The sequence below is a fragment of the Typopeltis vanoorti genome, chromosome 9, assembly GCF_054136105.1.
Source record: "Typopeltis vanoorti isolate ZY-2024b chromosome 9, IOZ_Tvanoo_1.0, whole genome shotgun sequence".
In the NCBI taxonomy this organism is placed as follows: domain Eukaryota; kingdom Metazoa; phylum Arthropoda; class Arachnida; order Uropygi; family Thelyphonidae; genus Typopeltis; species Typopeltis vanoorti.
Window position 1 is genome coordinate 12,885,520 of NC_143557.1, and position 16,921 is coordinate 12,902,440.

Genomic DNA, 16,921 nt, shown 5'->3' on the forward strand with positions numbered 1-16,921 from the left:
GGCTAACATCTGCTTGACTCTGCATTGCTCTTCCCAAATTTGCATCATCTGCAAACAGCTGGATATCACTAGTTAAACCCATCCCAATACCATTAATATACAAATTGAACAATAATGGTTCCGAAACTGACTCCCTGTGGCACGCCACTGGTGATTTTCCTCTTTCGTCATACTTCAAAACCATATACCACTTTTTGATACCTATTTGACAGCCAATTGCTGATCCAACTCACAAGTTTGTTATCCACTCCCATCTGTGTCAATTTATTTAACAGCTTGTCATGTGCCAGTCTATCAAAAGCTTTTGCATAATCCGAGTACGCCACTGTATGTGCATCTCCCCTGTCCAAGTTATTTATCACCTTGTTATAGTACATAAGTTAGTTAGTAAAACATGATCTCCCTTTAACAAACCCATGCTGATAACCACAGAGAATACTGCTGTTATCAACTTATTTCTGTATCCTATTTTTCACCAATCTCTCCCAGTACCTTCACCACAACTCCTGATATTCAGACCGGCCTGTAATTTGAAGGTACAGCCTTATCACTACATTTATGCACTGGAACAGTTTTACCCTTGGTAGTTTTTTCTTGGAAGGTGGAATGGGTTGCCAGAGGTGGTTGTGGATGCTTCATCAGTGAATGAGCTTAAGGAGAGGTATGATAGGCATTGTGGAAATAATGGATATTCCATAATGAGTCTTCTAACTCTATGCATATCCCTGTATAAAAATAATATGTTCTTGGTATGCTTTCTAAATTCATTCTCATTAGATGTCCAAACAGCTTTACGTGAGAGTTTATAAGCATTTCTTAAACACTTTTTAGTCCTAAACTATTTCTGTTGTACACATTTCTTATTCTGTCTTAACTTGCCAACATTGTCCTTAAAACTTTCATTTCATCATCATCATCATCATCAAATTCCTGCCATGTACCCTCAAGGGGTGTACAGGATACGACAGTACTACATGAAAAAATTACATCGTTACTAACTTCCTATCTACAATTTTCCTCAAAATCAGTCTGTTACTTGTCAAGACTCCAACATTATCAGATCTTATATTTCTATCGTCTAAGGCACTTTGTACCGTATCAATCCACCTATATCTTGGTCTCTCTCTGGGTCATTTTCCTGCCAACCTGGCAGAGAACACTTGTTTTGCTAATCTTTCCTCTCCCATTCTATTTAAGTGACCATACCATCTGAGATTAGCTCTGCTAACGCATTCCTGGATGCTGACAATGTCAAGTTCTTTCCTAATATCCTCATTTTTAATATGATATTGCCATTGATGCCATCTGTTCACGCCTCTAATCTTTCTCAGAACTCTCATATCTGCGGTCTCTAGTCTTTGGTCAAGTGTTTTACTTCTGACCCAGCTCTCAGATCCATAAGTTAAAATTGGTTTGAACACAGTCTTGTATACAGCTAATTTAGTGTTCCGACTAATTTCTTTCTTATTCCATATGAATTTATTCAATTCACTTCCCACGATACCAGCTTTGCTGATTCTGTTGTCTATTTCTATATTTAGTTTACCATCTTCAGTAAAAATTGTGCCTAAGTAGCTGAAATGTTTTACTTGTTCCACAGGTTCTCCATTCACAACACAGTTGACATTTTCAATGATTCTGCCTATTTTCATTGTCTTTGTCTTTTTATTGCTGACCTTCATACCATATCTATTACAACAGCTATTCAATTTAGTCAGAGAATCTTGCAGATTTGTAGCGGATTTATTTAGAAGTATAACATCATCCGCATAAAGCAAAGAGCTGACATTAACATCTCCAATTTTGATATCAGGTTTAATACCACATTCCTTCATAATGTGATCCATATAGATAATGAATAACAGAGGGGATAATGTACATCCTTGTCTCACACCAGATTTAACATTAAACCATCTTCCTGTACTTCCTTCAATTCTAACTGCTGACTCACAACTCAAATAAAGACTAAGTATTGCTTGATATAATGCCCCATTCACACCATATAACTGCAGCGTATTGAATAGCTTCTCTCTTGGCACCTTGTCATATGCCTTTTCCAAATCGACAAAACTTAAATACAGATCTTTGTTATATTCCCATGCTTTCTCGACTATTTGTCGTAAAGTGAAGATCTGATCCTGACAGCCTCTATTTGGCCTGAATCCAGCTTGTTCTTCACCAAGCTTTTCTTCCACAATTCTTCTCAACCGTTTCTCAAGTATACTTGCATAGATCTTGCCAGGAACACTCAGTAGGGAAATACCTCTGTAATTCTCACATTCAGTTTTATTTCCCTTTTTATATATGGGTACTATGAGAGCTCTACTCCAATCATCGGGAATTCGTCCCTCTGTCCAGGCTTTCTGAACTATGCAGTGCAGCCACTGTAAGACTCTTATACCACCATACTTCAGCATTTCTGGTCGAATATCATCTACTCCTGCTGCCTTTCCACATTTCAAGCCTTTGATGGCTTTTTCTACTTCAAGTATGGATATGTATTCCTGACTGCTTGCCTGGTCAGTGTTTTTTATCACTGTGCTGTCATCACTGCTTGTTTCATTTAGCAGTTTTTCAAAGTAATTACTCCATTCTTCAAGGATATCTTTTTCTCCTGTTTTCATTTCACCTTTATCATCTCTAATTCCTTTTACAGCACTCTTTCCTCCATTCCTAAGTTTCTTCAACAACCTCCAGAATATTTTGCCACCTTCTTGATATTTATTTTCTATATTCTAATCAAAGTACACACTGTTTAGCTTTCTTACATTTGTCTCTGTATTCTGTAAGAGTAAAAGCTGACTTATTTGCCAGGAACTTTTGATATGCTTTCTTCTTTTCCTTCACTGCCTCTTTAACTTCCTGTGTCCACCAGGGAGTTCTGATTTTTTTATCCTTGCACATAACCTCACCACATGCCTCTCTGGCAGAATCAATCAATGTTTCCTTCAGAGTTTGCCAATGAATCTCCAAGGTTTGATTCCTATTCTCAAACTGTTTCATTTTCTTTTCAATAATATTTCTGTATTTTAGTCTACAGTTCACATCTGAGAGTTGCTCAACTTTTATTCGCTTTAAAACTTTCTTACATGTTATTCTTTTCAATATGAAATTCAATTTTATCCTGCTCAAGACTAAATAGTGATCACTTCCAATTTCAAATCCTCTGTACACTCTGGTGTCCTGCACCAGGGAGAAAACATCACTATCAACAATAACATAGTAAATGAGACTTTTCTTATTCCTAGCCTCTTCTCTCCATGTGAATTTGTGCACATTTTTATGTTGGAACATGGTGTTAGTAATAACCAGTCCATGTCCTGAGCAGAAATCCAACAGATATTTGCCATTATTATTAGCTTTGCTCTTTTCTCCAAATTTTCCCAAAATATTTTTGTATGTCTCACAGTCATTTCCTACTCTACTATTTAGATCCCCAACAAGGACTAACTTTTCCTTTTTCATTGTGTCAGTTGCTTTTTCTAAAGCCTCAAAAAATTCCTTCACTTCTACCTTAGTAGAACCTTCTGTGGGACCATAGGCACAAATAAGTCTCATTGTCCAGTTCCCCATTCTCATATTTGCCCACATTACTCTACTTGAGACTGACTGCCATTCAAGAAGATTAGCCTCGTATTTTGTGTTGAATACTATGGCTACTCCTTCTTTTCCTTGATTGTCATTGCCTGAATATAACATTTTGTATTTATTGCTCAGAAAGATCTCGCCAGTTTTGGTCTTTTTTGTTTCAGTCACCCCTATTATGTCGATCTGGTACTTATCTAATTCCTCAGCTAGCTCCATTTCTTTGCCATTCAGGCTTCTTACGTTGATAGTACCGATCTTTAACTCTGGTGATGTTGAGTTGGGGTTTGATTTCAGATTTCAGATTTGTTCCAGTAGCTGACTTTTCGCTGTTCGCCCTGGTTCCCTGGCGAAAACATCGGGGGCCTTGTTTAACCGGGCGACGCCCCAGCCGGCATGAAATTTTGTCATGTTGTACCATCATTTTTTATTTTGGTTTAACCAATAAGAATACAATTTGGTCGGCTAAATCCCAAATTGCCAGCCTATCCTCGTTCGTTCAGTATCAAAGTAGATACCCAACAGGGTGCACCACGAGAAGGTGAAGATTGGACATTAGGTCAGAAGCTCTGGTCGGTTCTCCGCATTCCTTTAAAGGCTATGTGGAGGTCTCCTCTCAGTTATACAGCTTTGACCCTTAAGCACCCCACTTTCATTTCATTGTTTGCATTTTGTCTCTTTTTTTGTTAGTTTCCATGTCTCTGCTGCATAAGACAAAATGTGCAAAAAGTAACTTTTGTTAATCCACAGTTTACACCGTAGTAGTATATTTACAATATTAATTGTAAAAAAAAAAAATAGGCCAGTGAAATCATCGTTGTTATCTCCTGTTCTAAGCTATCATTACTAGGATGTATGAACACTAAGAAAGTATTCCCGGATATTTGAAGTTTTCACTGCTCTTCAAATCTTGCCCATGGAGTATGCAGTTTGAATGAGGAATATACAACCTGCCTCCAGCAACAGCCAATAACATTGTTTGGATGTGGCCAACATCCTAATCCATTCCAAGCCTCGCAAAAACAATATCACACAAAAGGAAATCAGTGCTTTAAAAGAACTTGACAATAACCACATTGTTATAACTAAAGCAGACAAAGGTAATGCAACTGTGGTGATGAATTTAGCTGAATATGAGAGCAAAATGCACATACTTTTTACAAGACCAGTGTACATCTGGTCTAAATGACTCTGGTCGTTTAGATCAGAGTCAAATGTTCAAAAGCTTCCTAGTTAGGTCTTTATATTGCAAACTTTAGAGTAGAATTAGGTTCCTCATACTGTATTTATTTTGTATTCTGAAATTCACTTTTCCTCTTTCTAGATGTTTTTGAGAGCACAAATATTCACTCAGCTGCAAATGATTTTAAATTAAACTGATAATAAATGAAGAGCTAGGAAAATTACAACAGCTACAACTGCATGCTGTAGACTAATTTCTCTCTGCACATGTGAAGTGGTCTGTGCACAACAATGCAGTGATTTGTTTAAAAATTCCAATATTTTAGCTATTGGATAAAAAATAAATTGCACTGATGGCAACTCTCATCCATTCGCCCAAGGACTGGATCTCTTCTTTATCACATCCAGGAGTCTGTTAAGTACCCTGTTTGTGTGATCGAGCTTACTATGGACAAACAGGAAGAACTGTGGACATCCGCCTCAGTGAACATTAAAAACACATCTGGCACTGTTGTTATGGCAAGTCAAGACTGTGCCTTAGATACCCCTGCAGAGGATCAATTGGAAACAAAATAAAAAAATAAAAGTGCTACATAGAAGACATAAGTCAGAGCCATTATTTTGGAATCAGCAGAAGCCTTGAAACATACTCCAAACCTCAACAAGTATGGCTGTATAAACCTTTCAAAAATTTGGGAGACAGTCATCTTAAGACCTATTTAATACCTGCTTTCTCTCTCTGTTTTTTTTCCCTTTCATTGATAATGCCTAATTAGGACTTTAAATTTTGTGTTGTCTGTTGCAATTGTTTAAACTTTTGTTTATACCTGATTGTTGTTGTTGTTTTGCATACCGTGACAAACTGTTTTTGTGCTCTGAAGATGCTAGATATCATCATCATCAGTTGCATCAGTCTTGGGACTGGTAGCTCAGCAGCAATTTCCTCCATTCCGCTCTGTCATTGGCGTTCTTCTTAACCTCCTGGTAACTCCTCAAACCCGTGCTATCTTTGACTTGGTCAAGAAAGCTTTTCCTTGGTCTGCCTCCTCTTCTTTTTCCCTCTATTTTGCCTTCAGTTATTCTTTTCACAAGTCCATCATGTCGAAGTATATGTCCAAACCACCTATCCCTTCTAATTTTGATTGATTTTATTTGAGTTCTTGTTTCATTTATCTCTCTCAGGACTTGTTGGTTTGATTTTTTTTGTCCATTTTATTTTGTTCATGCGATGCCAGCACCACATTTCAAAAGTCCTCTATTCTATAATCTGGCCCTCTAGATATAATACCAGCGAAATATCACCAGTAAGTTAATAAATAGTAATTATTTTTTATTAGTCTGTGTTCTCATCAGTGCCATTAAAAATAAATGTTTTTTTTTGGTTGTATGCTGTGGTCTCAGTCAATTAGCATTGTACCATAGATGCATCCAAGATTACCTTGCTTCTGTGACCCAAGCCAGTAATAATTATTCATTATTATACTGAATTTTAGTCTAATTATAAGATTAGTACCAAAAAAAAAAAACCTTTTCAGAAATTAAATAACATAATTAAATATTATGTTACTATAGCCAAAATTTGACATGTAAGTGAAGTCCCAGTAAGGACAAAGTCCCTCTTGTCTAAGTAGCATACAAGTCTAAAATGAAGTGTTCTTAGGAAAGTAAGATAAAATCTTGTCTAATAGATTATATCATATTCATACTATATATTTTATTCTTTTTTTTTGTTTTACAGTTTTCAGGATAGTTCTTCAATGTACTGGAAAGATCAATGCTGAAGTAGAGGTACAAATTCACATTAATATTACAATGGTTCCAACCTCTAACATAACTTCTCTTACATTACGAAGGAAGAAAATATGCTTGAGAGGTATTATTTTATATTCATTTAGTTAACCGAGAAAAGCTTTTTTTTTTTTAACAGTTAACAATTTTTAGTTACAGAATGTTGATGGTGTGCAAGTATAAAAATATACTGTTTTAATAACAAATTCTGCAAAAAATAAGAATGTCATAGCTATATGTTCTGTTCACAATAAATTTAGTTTAATCCTTTATCCAAGTGTGAGCAAACAAAGTTTCTGCCTGAAAATATCTTCAGGACTGAGGCAAGGTGGTGCATCTGTTGGCAACTCATAACAAAGGTGGACCAAGCTCCCATCACTCCTTGTCTCAGTATCTCTCATCATGCAAAGCACATCTCCTTGTGGGCATGTATAATGCTATGCATTAAGGGAAGAGCCACTATCCAGACCGGTTTTGACCTTTATTGAGGTCTCATCAGTGGGAGGCAGACCCAGAAGTGGTGACACCAAGGCAGAAGCAATGGAGAAGTCATATTTACCTATATGAATTGCCAACCGTGTACCACCTTATTATTAAATTACTCTGGATTACTCTCCATCTTCTGTTCACATTTACAGTAGTAGACAACTGGACAACTGACATTATGGTGAAGAAAGAAAGTAGCTGTTAAGGACCAGTAGAGAAATTTTCTGCCATTTACCAGCAGTGGACTATGACAATATAGTCTGTACTTGGTTTTGTATGTTATTTGAGAGCACATGCAATTTCAGAGACCTGACTTTAATTACACACTATATGCTCATAATTGAGCATGTAGTCATCATCCAATTCCTGACATTTATCCTCAGGGATAAGTTGAAAGAGACCAGATAAAGATTCCTCATGTCCTGGACAGGAATTAAACACAGGTCTTTCCGACCAAAGGGCTTCGTCTATACTGAATGAGCTACGGAGGCTCCATTAGCTTGTTATACAACATTCCAATGTTATCAGAGCTTAGGTTTCTGTCATCTAAGGCACTTTTTACTGTATCAATTCACCTACATCTTGGTCTTTTTCCTGGCAAAGAACACTTGTTTAGCTAATCTTTCCTCTCCCATTCTGTTTAAGTGGCCATGTACCATCTGAGGTTAGCTCAGCTAACACATAGCTGAATGTTAACAATGCCAAGTTCTTTCCAAATTGCCTCTTTAATATGATACTGCCATTGATGCCATCTGTTCCATCCCCTAATCTTTTTAAAGACTTATATTAGTGGTCTCCAGTCTTTGATCAAAAGATTTATTTATAACCCAGTTCACATATCCATAAGTTAAAATTGGTTTGAACACTGTCTTCTGTGCAGCTGCTTTAGTGTTTTGACTAACCTCTCTCTTATTTCATATAAATTTATTCAGTTGACTTCCTACCATAACAGCTTTACTAATTCTGTTGTCTATTTCCAAATTTAATTTGCCATCTTCACTAAAATTTGTGCATAAATAGCTGAAATATTTTACTTGTTCTATAGATTGTTCATTCGGGATGCAGTTGATGTTTTCAATGTTTCTTGCCTCTTTTCATTATCTTACTCTTTTTAATGCTGATTTTCATACCAAATTTATTGTAGCAGTTACTCAATTTGGTCAGGGAATCCTGCAGAGTTGTCCTGGATTTATTTAGGAGTATAACCTCATCTGTATAAAGTAAGATTAGACCAACAGCTCCAGTCTCGATATCAGGATTATTACTGCTTGCCTTCATAATGTGATCAATATAGATCATTGGTCGATATCGACCCCAGGGGGCGATATAACATTGTTAGGGGTCGATTGTAAAACATAAGACATCATTGTACAGGTAATATTTAATTCGGTTAACTTGGATTACCTCCATCCTGAATGACAACGCAATTAAGAGTGAATCGTGGGAATTGTGACATGAATAGGACCTGTAAGATGGAGCAAGGTCATGAAAATAGTTACGGAAGCCAATCAAGTAGGCCAAAATGACGTATTTACCAATAAACTGATGTCGGTGGTATCTGCCCGGCCGGCGTGGCAGGAGCGAGATTGCAACATGTGCGCGGTTGCTTATTTACTTATACTTACATGTATTCGATCCAGTCTCATTTTTGCGCATCGACATACAAGTGAGCGTTAATGTTCTAAAATTCATCAATATATATTATAATTCAATCGTTATTCATTCACAAACTAAACTTCTCTATATTGAAGAGTTCAGCAGGGTTGGTAATTTTGTACATCCTATAGAAATACGTGAGTAGGTATATTATTTAGACTTATTACTTTTGCTTACTGACTTCAAAATAAAATAAAATTTTATATTTTATATATTATTTATCCCTCCTATCAGATATGTAATGTTAAGAAGGACACCAAAAACAAAATCATATCCCTTGGACGTTAAGCCATTATAATAATATATACTGTAAAAACTTGATGTAGCTTAAAAATATCAAAGTGCTTTACATCTATTTTTACATAGGTCAAGTCCCATGAGAATGTTGTAAAAATAGCTTGTTTGTCTCTGTATATTTTGTACTAGAATTTTTGTAAATAACCCTTTGGAAGTTAACTGTATATACTCCTTTAATAAGAATATTTTAGAGTGTTAAAAACAAAGGTAATGTTTTGCCGCCAGAGCTGTATGTAATAGATCTACGTGGTGGCATAAGAAAGGTTGTTTATGAAATTTTTTGTGTATGTGACAGACTTGCAAGCTTTGCACGTAAACACCTCCGAAGTCAGTCAGAAAGGTTCAAACAACTTTCCGATGGCTAGCAACTTACAATCAGAAGAAAGCGGAGGAGAACAGAAAGCGGGCCGAACTTGAAAGAAGATGAAAGAGTCATGCCAAGTTCTTTGGGGGTTACAAACTTCGTGCGAGGTCTCAGAGAAGGCATAATAGGGACAGAGCCAAGCATAGGGAGCTTCCCAGTTCGAGACGTCGCTAGAGAGAGATGACTTCTAGTCCAGAGAGAGAGGGTTTCCAGAGGCTGCAGACGGAGCTCCCTGCTTCCAGATGTTGCCGAAGAAGGAAAGGCTGCCAGTCATCACCAGATAGAGGGAACAGATTCGGGAGTTCATAAGAGAGACATTTGGCAGCAATTACAGTTTCTTAGAGGCGGGAGTTCAAGCTACTTGAGACAGTAGTCGTCCGGGCATTTTTGACAAGCCAAAGCAGAGGAGAAAAGGCAATGTAAATTACCCGAAGCAGTTTCGCTTGGAAGTTTTTCTTTTTGCCGTGGGAGAACAACATTTTGCTGGAGCTGTATGAGTACCACAGGTCGCTGTTTACAGCCCGCTATATTTTTCTGAGGAGATACTACTGAAGCCAAATTTCCTGAAGGTAGCTCGAGATCTGAGATGAAAGAATTGCCATAGAACTTTTAGTGATAGACTTTTGACTGAATGTGCGATACAGAGCCTTTATAAGTTACACACTTTTGTTTATTCCCTCTTATAGTTGTTATAGAAGGATGTTTAAGATTTTTGTTTAATAGTGATAAGAAGTGTCCTTAAGAGAATCAATTGGCATGTGGAAATTTATATAAAATTTGTAAAATTAACTCTGACCTCTTTGCAAGTAAACTAGGAGTTTAATAAGTTGAATTTGTAAGCAGAGAGAGTTAATAGGTTTTTGAGTTAAAGATATTAATTAATGTTGAAATAAAAAGGTTCTAATTTGTGCTAAAGAATTTTTATAGATGGATAGAGAAAGCAATCTCCCTATTGTTTAATTCATGTATATTTCATAGTAATGTAAATAAAATGTGTTTTGATTTTTTTGTTAAAGGAGTGTTACCTGATTGTTTATTTTTACAACTGCACTGTTCCTAAATAAATTGGACTTGCGAGCGGGAAACTAAGTGAGATAGCCGAAGCGTGAAGTTAAGTAAAAGAATAGACCACGACTGTTTGTGTGAAGTTTTATTGAAGGAATTTGTGTTAGAGAAAGAAATCTGCCAGCCATATTATTGAGATTTATGCTAATTAAATGATTTTAGTGGCACAGTCTAAAATAAATAAATTTTCTAGTATCTTAGGCATAAGACTCCTAGTGCGAATGGTAGATACACATAGCACGTAATAATATAAGCAAGAAAGATTTAGAGAGAGAAAGCACGCACAGCTAAATTAGAATAACAGCATATAAAGATATAGAAAGTATAAAGCAAAAGACATTACAAGTAATAAACAAATATTACAATACTATGTTATACATACAATAAACATTGTAACTATAAAATAAACAATCTAAAAACTCATATAAGCGTCTTTTTTGCTTGTCCTATTATAATTACGTAGCGTAAAATTTCGCATAATGTAAAAAAAGTGCATTAACTTATTAATCACTCACATAAAGCAGAAAATGGTATCATTTCACTGAGTCGTGCTAACTGCTTATCCCTCATATCAAATTCGCATTAAGCGGAGTTTTCCTGTAGTATATGGAGTGGCGAATCGAGGCGAAAGCACATTACTAGTGGTGTGCTACAAGGTTCAGTGCTGGGACCATTGCTATTTAGTTTATACATGTGATATAGGAAATAACCTGAAAGGAAATATTCAGTTGTTCGTTGATGATACGAAATAAAGTAGAGTAATAGTTAATCAAGGCAATGTGGAGAGCTTACAGGACGATTTAAATAGGATGTCACTATGGGCAAAAGTTAATGGGTTTCAGTTTAATGTAGCGAAATGTAAAATTATGCAATTTGAGATAAATAGATTACAAGCTGTTTATCACATCTATGGCACTGTACTCCAGGAAATAGATGAAGCTAGAGATTTAGGGTTGGTGGTAGACAGAAAGTTAAAGTTTAGAGGACATATTGCTAAGGTAGCACATAAGGTTACTTGGCTAGTGAAGAACACATTAACAAGTAGAGATAAGGAAGTTGTGAGTCCTCTTTATAAGTCCTTGATGCACCCTACATCTGGATTACTGTGCTCAAGTCTGGTCCCCCTGGGTTTCTAGGGATGTGGAAGCAGTGGAGATGATTCATAGATGAGTGACCAAGATGGTAAGTGGTCTGTGGAATGTGCCCTATGAGGATAGATTGAAGGTGTGTAGATTGCAGAAGTTGGCTGATATTAGAAAAAGAGGGGATATGATAGAAACATTTATGTTCCTTAAAGGATTTTATTTAATAGATGCAGGGTAAATGTTTCAGCATTTGGATAGAGGGACCAGAAGAAGGGGACATCCCTGGATGTTGAACAAAGGTGTGGTCAGTAGGGGTATGCGGACTAGATGTTTTGCTTGGAGAGTGGTGAATGAGTGGAATGGGCTGCCATAGTCAGTTTGAGTGCTTTTTCTGTTAATGGGTTCAAGGAAAGGTATGATAGTTTGTGTGGATAGACTGGGTCTCCTGTGATGAGTCTTCAACTCCATGGAGGTGCCCGTATAATAATAATATTCTTGACAGCTTCCTTAAGCAGCAAGTGACAAAAGGAAATCAAGGTCAACAGTATTAGTCCTGATTATAGTGTCAGGGTGGGAGATTAAAGAGGTAACTTTTCTGCTATCAGTTGGTGACAGTGATCATGTTGTTGTATTGACCTGGGAGGTGATTAAGCATATTTCCATTCAGAAAAGAATACATGCTGAACAAAGCAAGAAATTATGACCAACTGAGAATACTAGAAGATTTGATTTCATGGTAGATGGGAAGAATGTCAGCAGTTCATAGGGATTAGTAAGAAAATACATCAGTGATGCAATATTGGAATATGTTCCTACATTTTGAAGAATAGACTGTCAAGGGAGGGAAATGAAATGGATGTGCAATCTTATTAATTGAGACAAAAGATGATGTGGAAGGAATACCATATGCATACGGACGATATCAGCTATGTCAGTATGAAGATTATAAGATGCAGGCCAGAGGTGTTAGAATTATTATGCGACATCTAAGTGTGAGTATGAAAAGAAACTGGTTCTGCAAGCTAATGGCAATCTGAAAGAATTCTGTTATGTTGCAGTACAGAAAGAATACCTCTACTGAATGCTGATGATATGCAAGTGGCAGATGCAAAATAGGAACTAATGATTTCCCATTTTGCTAAAAGCTATCAACCTGGTGTATTACAACATAGACTTGATGCTACTTCTACACTGGAGGAAGAAACTAAGATATATGAGGAAGCAGTACTAGAGCTATTGCACAAACTGAATAGAAATTCAGCATTAGGGGCTGATGGGATATCAACAGATTCTAAAAGAGTATTTAGCTGAACTTGCTGTTCCTTTGACAATCCATATAATTTAAACCTCAGAACAGGAAAGATTCCACAGGAATGGAAAGAATGTGTGATAATCCCATGTGTGAAATTGTGTGAAATTCAGCATTAGGGGCTGATGGGATATCAACAGATTCTAAAAGAGTATTTAGCTGAACTTGCTGTTCCTTTGACAATCCATATAATTTAAACCTCAGAACAGGAAAGATTCCACAGGAATGGAAAGAATGTGTGATAATCCCATTCCACAAGGGTGATGCTTCATGGTGATATCCATCCTTATCTAACTTACCTGTAGCATTATTATAAAATGCAAGCAAGTTCCTCAAGCATGAGCTTCCCTTAGTAAATTAATACTGTTCATTACAAAGTATAGATTCTGTCAACTCATTTTTGTAGATGAGCTCTTACTAAAGTTTAAAAAAGCTTCACTTTTACTCCAGAGAAGATATTAGCCTATTAGTATATGCATCAAGGATATGGCATACCCTTGATGCATGTCACTTGCACTCTATATTAAAAGATTGAGAGAGGTGAACAGAAGCCATTGTTGGTTTGACTTTTTTTTGAATTATTAGTTACATTGAAGATGATCTGTAAGTTACAGATCAAAATATTTGGTAACTGAGATCAGTAGTAATAAACTTGTGATGATTTGTGCTATCTTGGCACAAGAACAGTAAAAGTCAGACTACCATTACAAAGGTTACCATAGCACCTTTACTTATATAATAAATATATTATGGAGTGAAGGGTGATGGTATTAATTTTTATTTAAATAGCTCATATGTTTTTCTTTTTTTTATTAAAAAATTTTTAAATCTAAAATCTTACATATCTATTTGAATATAGATTATAATAAGTACCCTGCTGATATTTGCTGTTTTGGGGAGTAAAATATGTTGCTCAAGGAAGGAGGAGGGTAGGAATGCACAGCATTGTTTTCGAGTGTTTTCTTCTTCATGCACATACACATTTCAGAATCAGTACAAAGGAATTAATATCTCATAAAAAATAGTTATCTACATGAAAGAACAGTGAACTATAATTTTATCTGAATATATATTGTATTCTGGAACTGTAGTTGCTCTTTTTTTCTTTTTCTTTTTTTAAACTGACAGTGTGACTTTGCTCTTCACTCAGTTATTTTGACATAATCTTTGTCTAGCCTTCCTTCATGTTTAAATTTCCTGTCTAAGTTAATCTTATTATTATTATTATTTATACTTGTTTAGTTCTGCTATTGTTTTATGTATATGTTATGCACCACAATTTTTTTTTTTTTTTTAACATTTAATGTCTCTGCTCTGATGAAAGCATTTCACCCATGTTATTGTTGATAGTGATGTTTTCTCCCTGGTACGGGACACCAGAATGTACTGAGGATTTGAAATTGGAAGTTATCACTATTTAGTCTTGAGCAGGATAAAACTGAATTTCATATTGAAAAGAATAACATGCAAGAAAGTTTTAACGCGAATAAAAGTTGAGCAACTCTCAGATGTGAACTGTAGACTAAAATACACAAAGCTTATTGAAGAAAAAATGAAAGAGTTTGAGAACAGGAACCAAACCTTGGAGATTCATTGGCAAGCCTTGAAGAAAACCCTGATTGATTTAGTTAGAGAGGCATGTGGGGAGGTTGTCTGCAAGGATAGAAAAATCAGAACTCCATGGTGGACACAGGAAGTTAATGAGGCAGTGAAGGAAAAGAAGAAAGCATATCAAAAGTTCCTGGCAAATAAGTCAGCTTGTACACTTAGAGAATACAGATACAAATGTAAGAAAGCTAAACTCTTTGTAAAACTAAAAGTCATGGGAGGACTTTGGCAAGAACATAGAAAATAAATATCGAGAAGGTGGCAAAATATTCTAGAGTTAGTTGAAGAAGCTTAGAAATGGAGGAAAGAGTGCTGTAAAAGGAGTTAGAGATGATAAAGATGACATGAAAATGGGAGAAAGAGATATCCTTGAAGTATGGAGTAGCTACTTCGAAAAATTGCTAAATGAAACAAGCAGTGATAGCACAGTGGTAAAAAATAAAAAACACTCAACAGGCACACAGTCAGGAATATATATCCATACTTGAAGTAGAAAAAGCTATCAAAGGCTTGAAATGTGGTAAGGCTCAGGAGTAGATGATATTCGACCAGAAGTGCTGAAGTATGGTGGTATAAAACTCTTACAATGGCTGCACTGCATAGTTCAAAAGGCCTGGACAGAGGGGCAAATTCCCAATGATTGGAGTAGAGCTCTTATAGTACCCATATATAAAAAAGGGAAATAAAACTAAATGTGAGAATTACAGTGGTATATATCCCTACTGAGTGTTCCTGGCAAGATTTATGCTTGAGAAATGGTTGAGAAGAATTGTGGAAGAAAAGCTTGGTGAAGAACAAGCTGGATTCAGGCCAAATAGAGGCTGTAAGGATCAGATCTTCACTTTACGACAAATAATCGAGAAAGCATGGGAATATAACAGAGATCTCTATTTAAGTTTTGTCGATCTGGAAAAGGCATATGACAAGGTGCCATGAGAGAAGCTATTCAAAACGCTACAGTTATATGGTGTCAATGGGGCATTGTATCAAGCAATACTTAGTCTTTATTTGGGTTGTAAGTCAGCAGTTAGAATTGAAGGAAGTACAGGATGATGGTTTAATGTTAAATCTGATGTGAGACATTATCCCCTCTGTTATTCATTATCTATATGGATCACATTATGAAAGAAAGTGGTATTAAACATGATATCAGAATTGGAGATGTTAATGTCAACTCTTTGCTTTATGCGGATGATGTCAAATCAAATCCGCTAATGCCTTTTTATTCCTGTATACGGGAGTAGGCGAGGCCATTTAGCCCTATCTAACTTTTGAGTGGGCAGTTCAATCCCCACTGGTACCAATCAGAGATAGATGGCCGAAGGCTATATCACTAATTAAGCGGTAAACAGTGAAGAGAGACGGCTCAAATGTGCTGCCATCTCGTGGTACCTAACCCTAACACAATATATTTAATGTTTGAAATATTGTGGGTTCTACGGTCGATTTTCTTGAGTTTACGGGACGAAAAACCCGAGTTTCCGGGAGGAAAAATCTGCTTGCCCGTGCCTGAGATCGACTAACTCGGGAACCGGTCGAAAAAAGGCTTAGAAAAATTTCCTCTAGTTGCCGACTAGACTCGAAATCAAGTCTTCCTTCGTGCGGCCAAGCACCGTGGTGTGCAAACGCCACATCCACTGAGCTACACAGGCACTCGCAGATGATGTTATGCTTCTAAATAAATCTGCTACAAGTCTGCAAGATTCTCTGACTAAATTGAATAACTGTTGTAATAGATATGGTATGAAGGTCAGTAATAAAAAGACAAAGACAATGAAAATAGGCAGAATTGTTGAAAATGTCAACTGTGTTGTGAATGGAGAACCTGTGGAACGAGTAAAACATTTCAGCTACTTAGGCATGATTTTTAGTGAAGATGGTAAATTAAATATAGAAATAGACACCAGAATCAACAAAGCTGGTATGGTGGGAAGTCAATTGAATAAATTTATATGGAATAAGAGAGAAATTAGTCAGAACACTAAATTAGCTGTATACAAGACAGTGTTCAAACTAGTTTTAACTTATGGATCTTAGAGCCGGGTCAGAAGTAAAACACTTGACCAAAGACTAGTGACTGCATATATGAGAGTTCTGAGAACGATTAGAGGCGTGAACACATGGCATCAATGGCAATATCATATTAAAAACGAGGATATTAGGAAAGAACTTGACATTGTCAGCATCCAGAAATGTGTTAGCAGAGCTAATCTCATGTGATATGGTCACTTAAACAGAATGGGCAAGGAAAGATTAGCAAAACAAGTGTTCTCTGCCAAGTTGGCAGGAAAACGACCCAGAGGAAGACCAAGATATAGGTGGATTGATACAGTACAAAGTGCCTTAGAAGATAGAAATATAAGATCTTATAACGTTGGAGTCTTGACAAGTAACAGACTAATTTGGAGGAAAATTGTAGATAGGAAGTTAGTGATGATGTAAATTTTTCATGTAGTACTATCATATCCTATACACCCCTTTAGGGTACCTGTCAGG

At 36.3% G+C, this 16,921-nt stretch overlaps 1 protein-coding gene across 4 annotated transcripts in view; it reads left to right on the plus strand.

Moving 5' to 3' along the window:
* LOC150102889 (inactive tyrosine-protein kinase RYK-like) overlaps positions 1-16,921 on the plus strand; it is a 378,596-nt gene that overhangs the window by 75,492 nt on the left and 286,183 nt on the right. For all 4 annotated transcript variants that reach the window (XM_090397499.1, XM_090397500.1, XM_090397502.1 and 1 more), the window contains exon 4: positions 6,506-6,640. In XM_090397499.1, the coding sequence (XP_090253625.1) occupies positions 6,506-6,640 (135 nt within the window). The remainder of the gene's footprint in view (positions 1-6,505; positions 6,641-16,921) is intronic.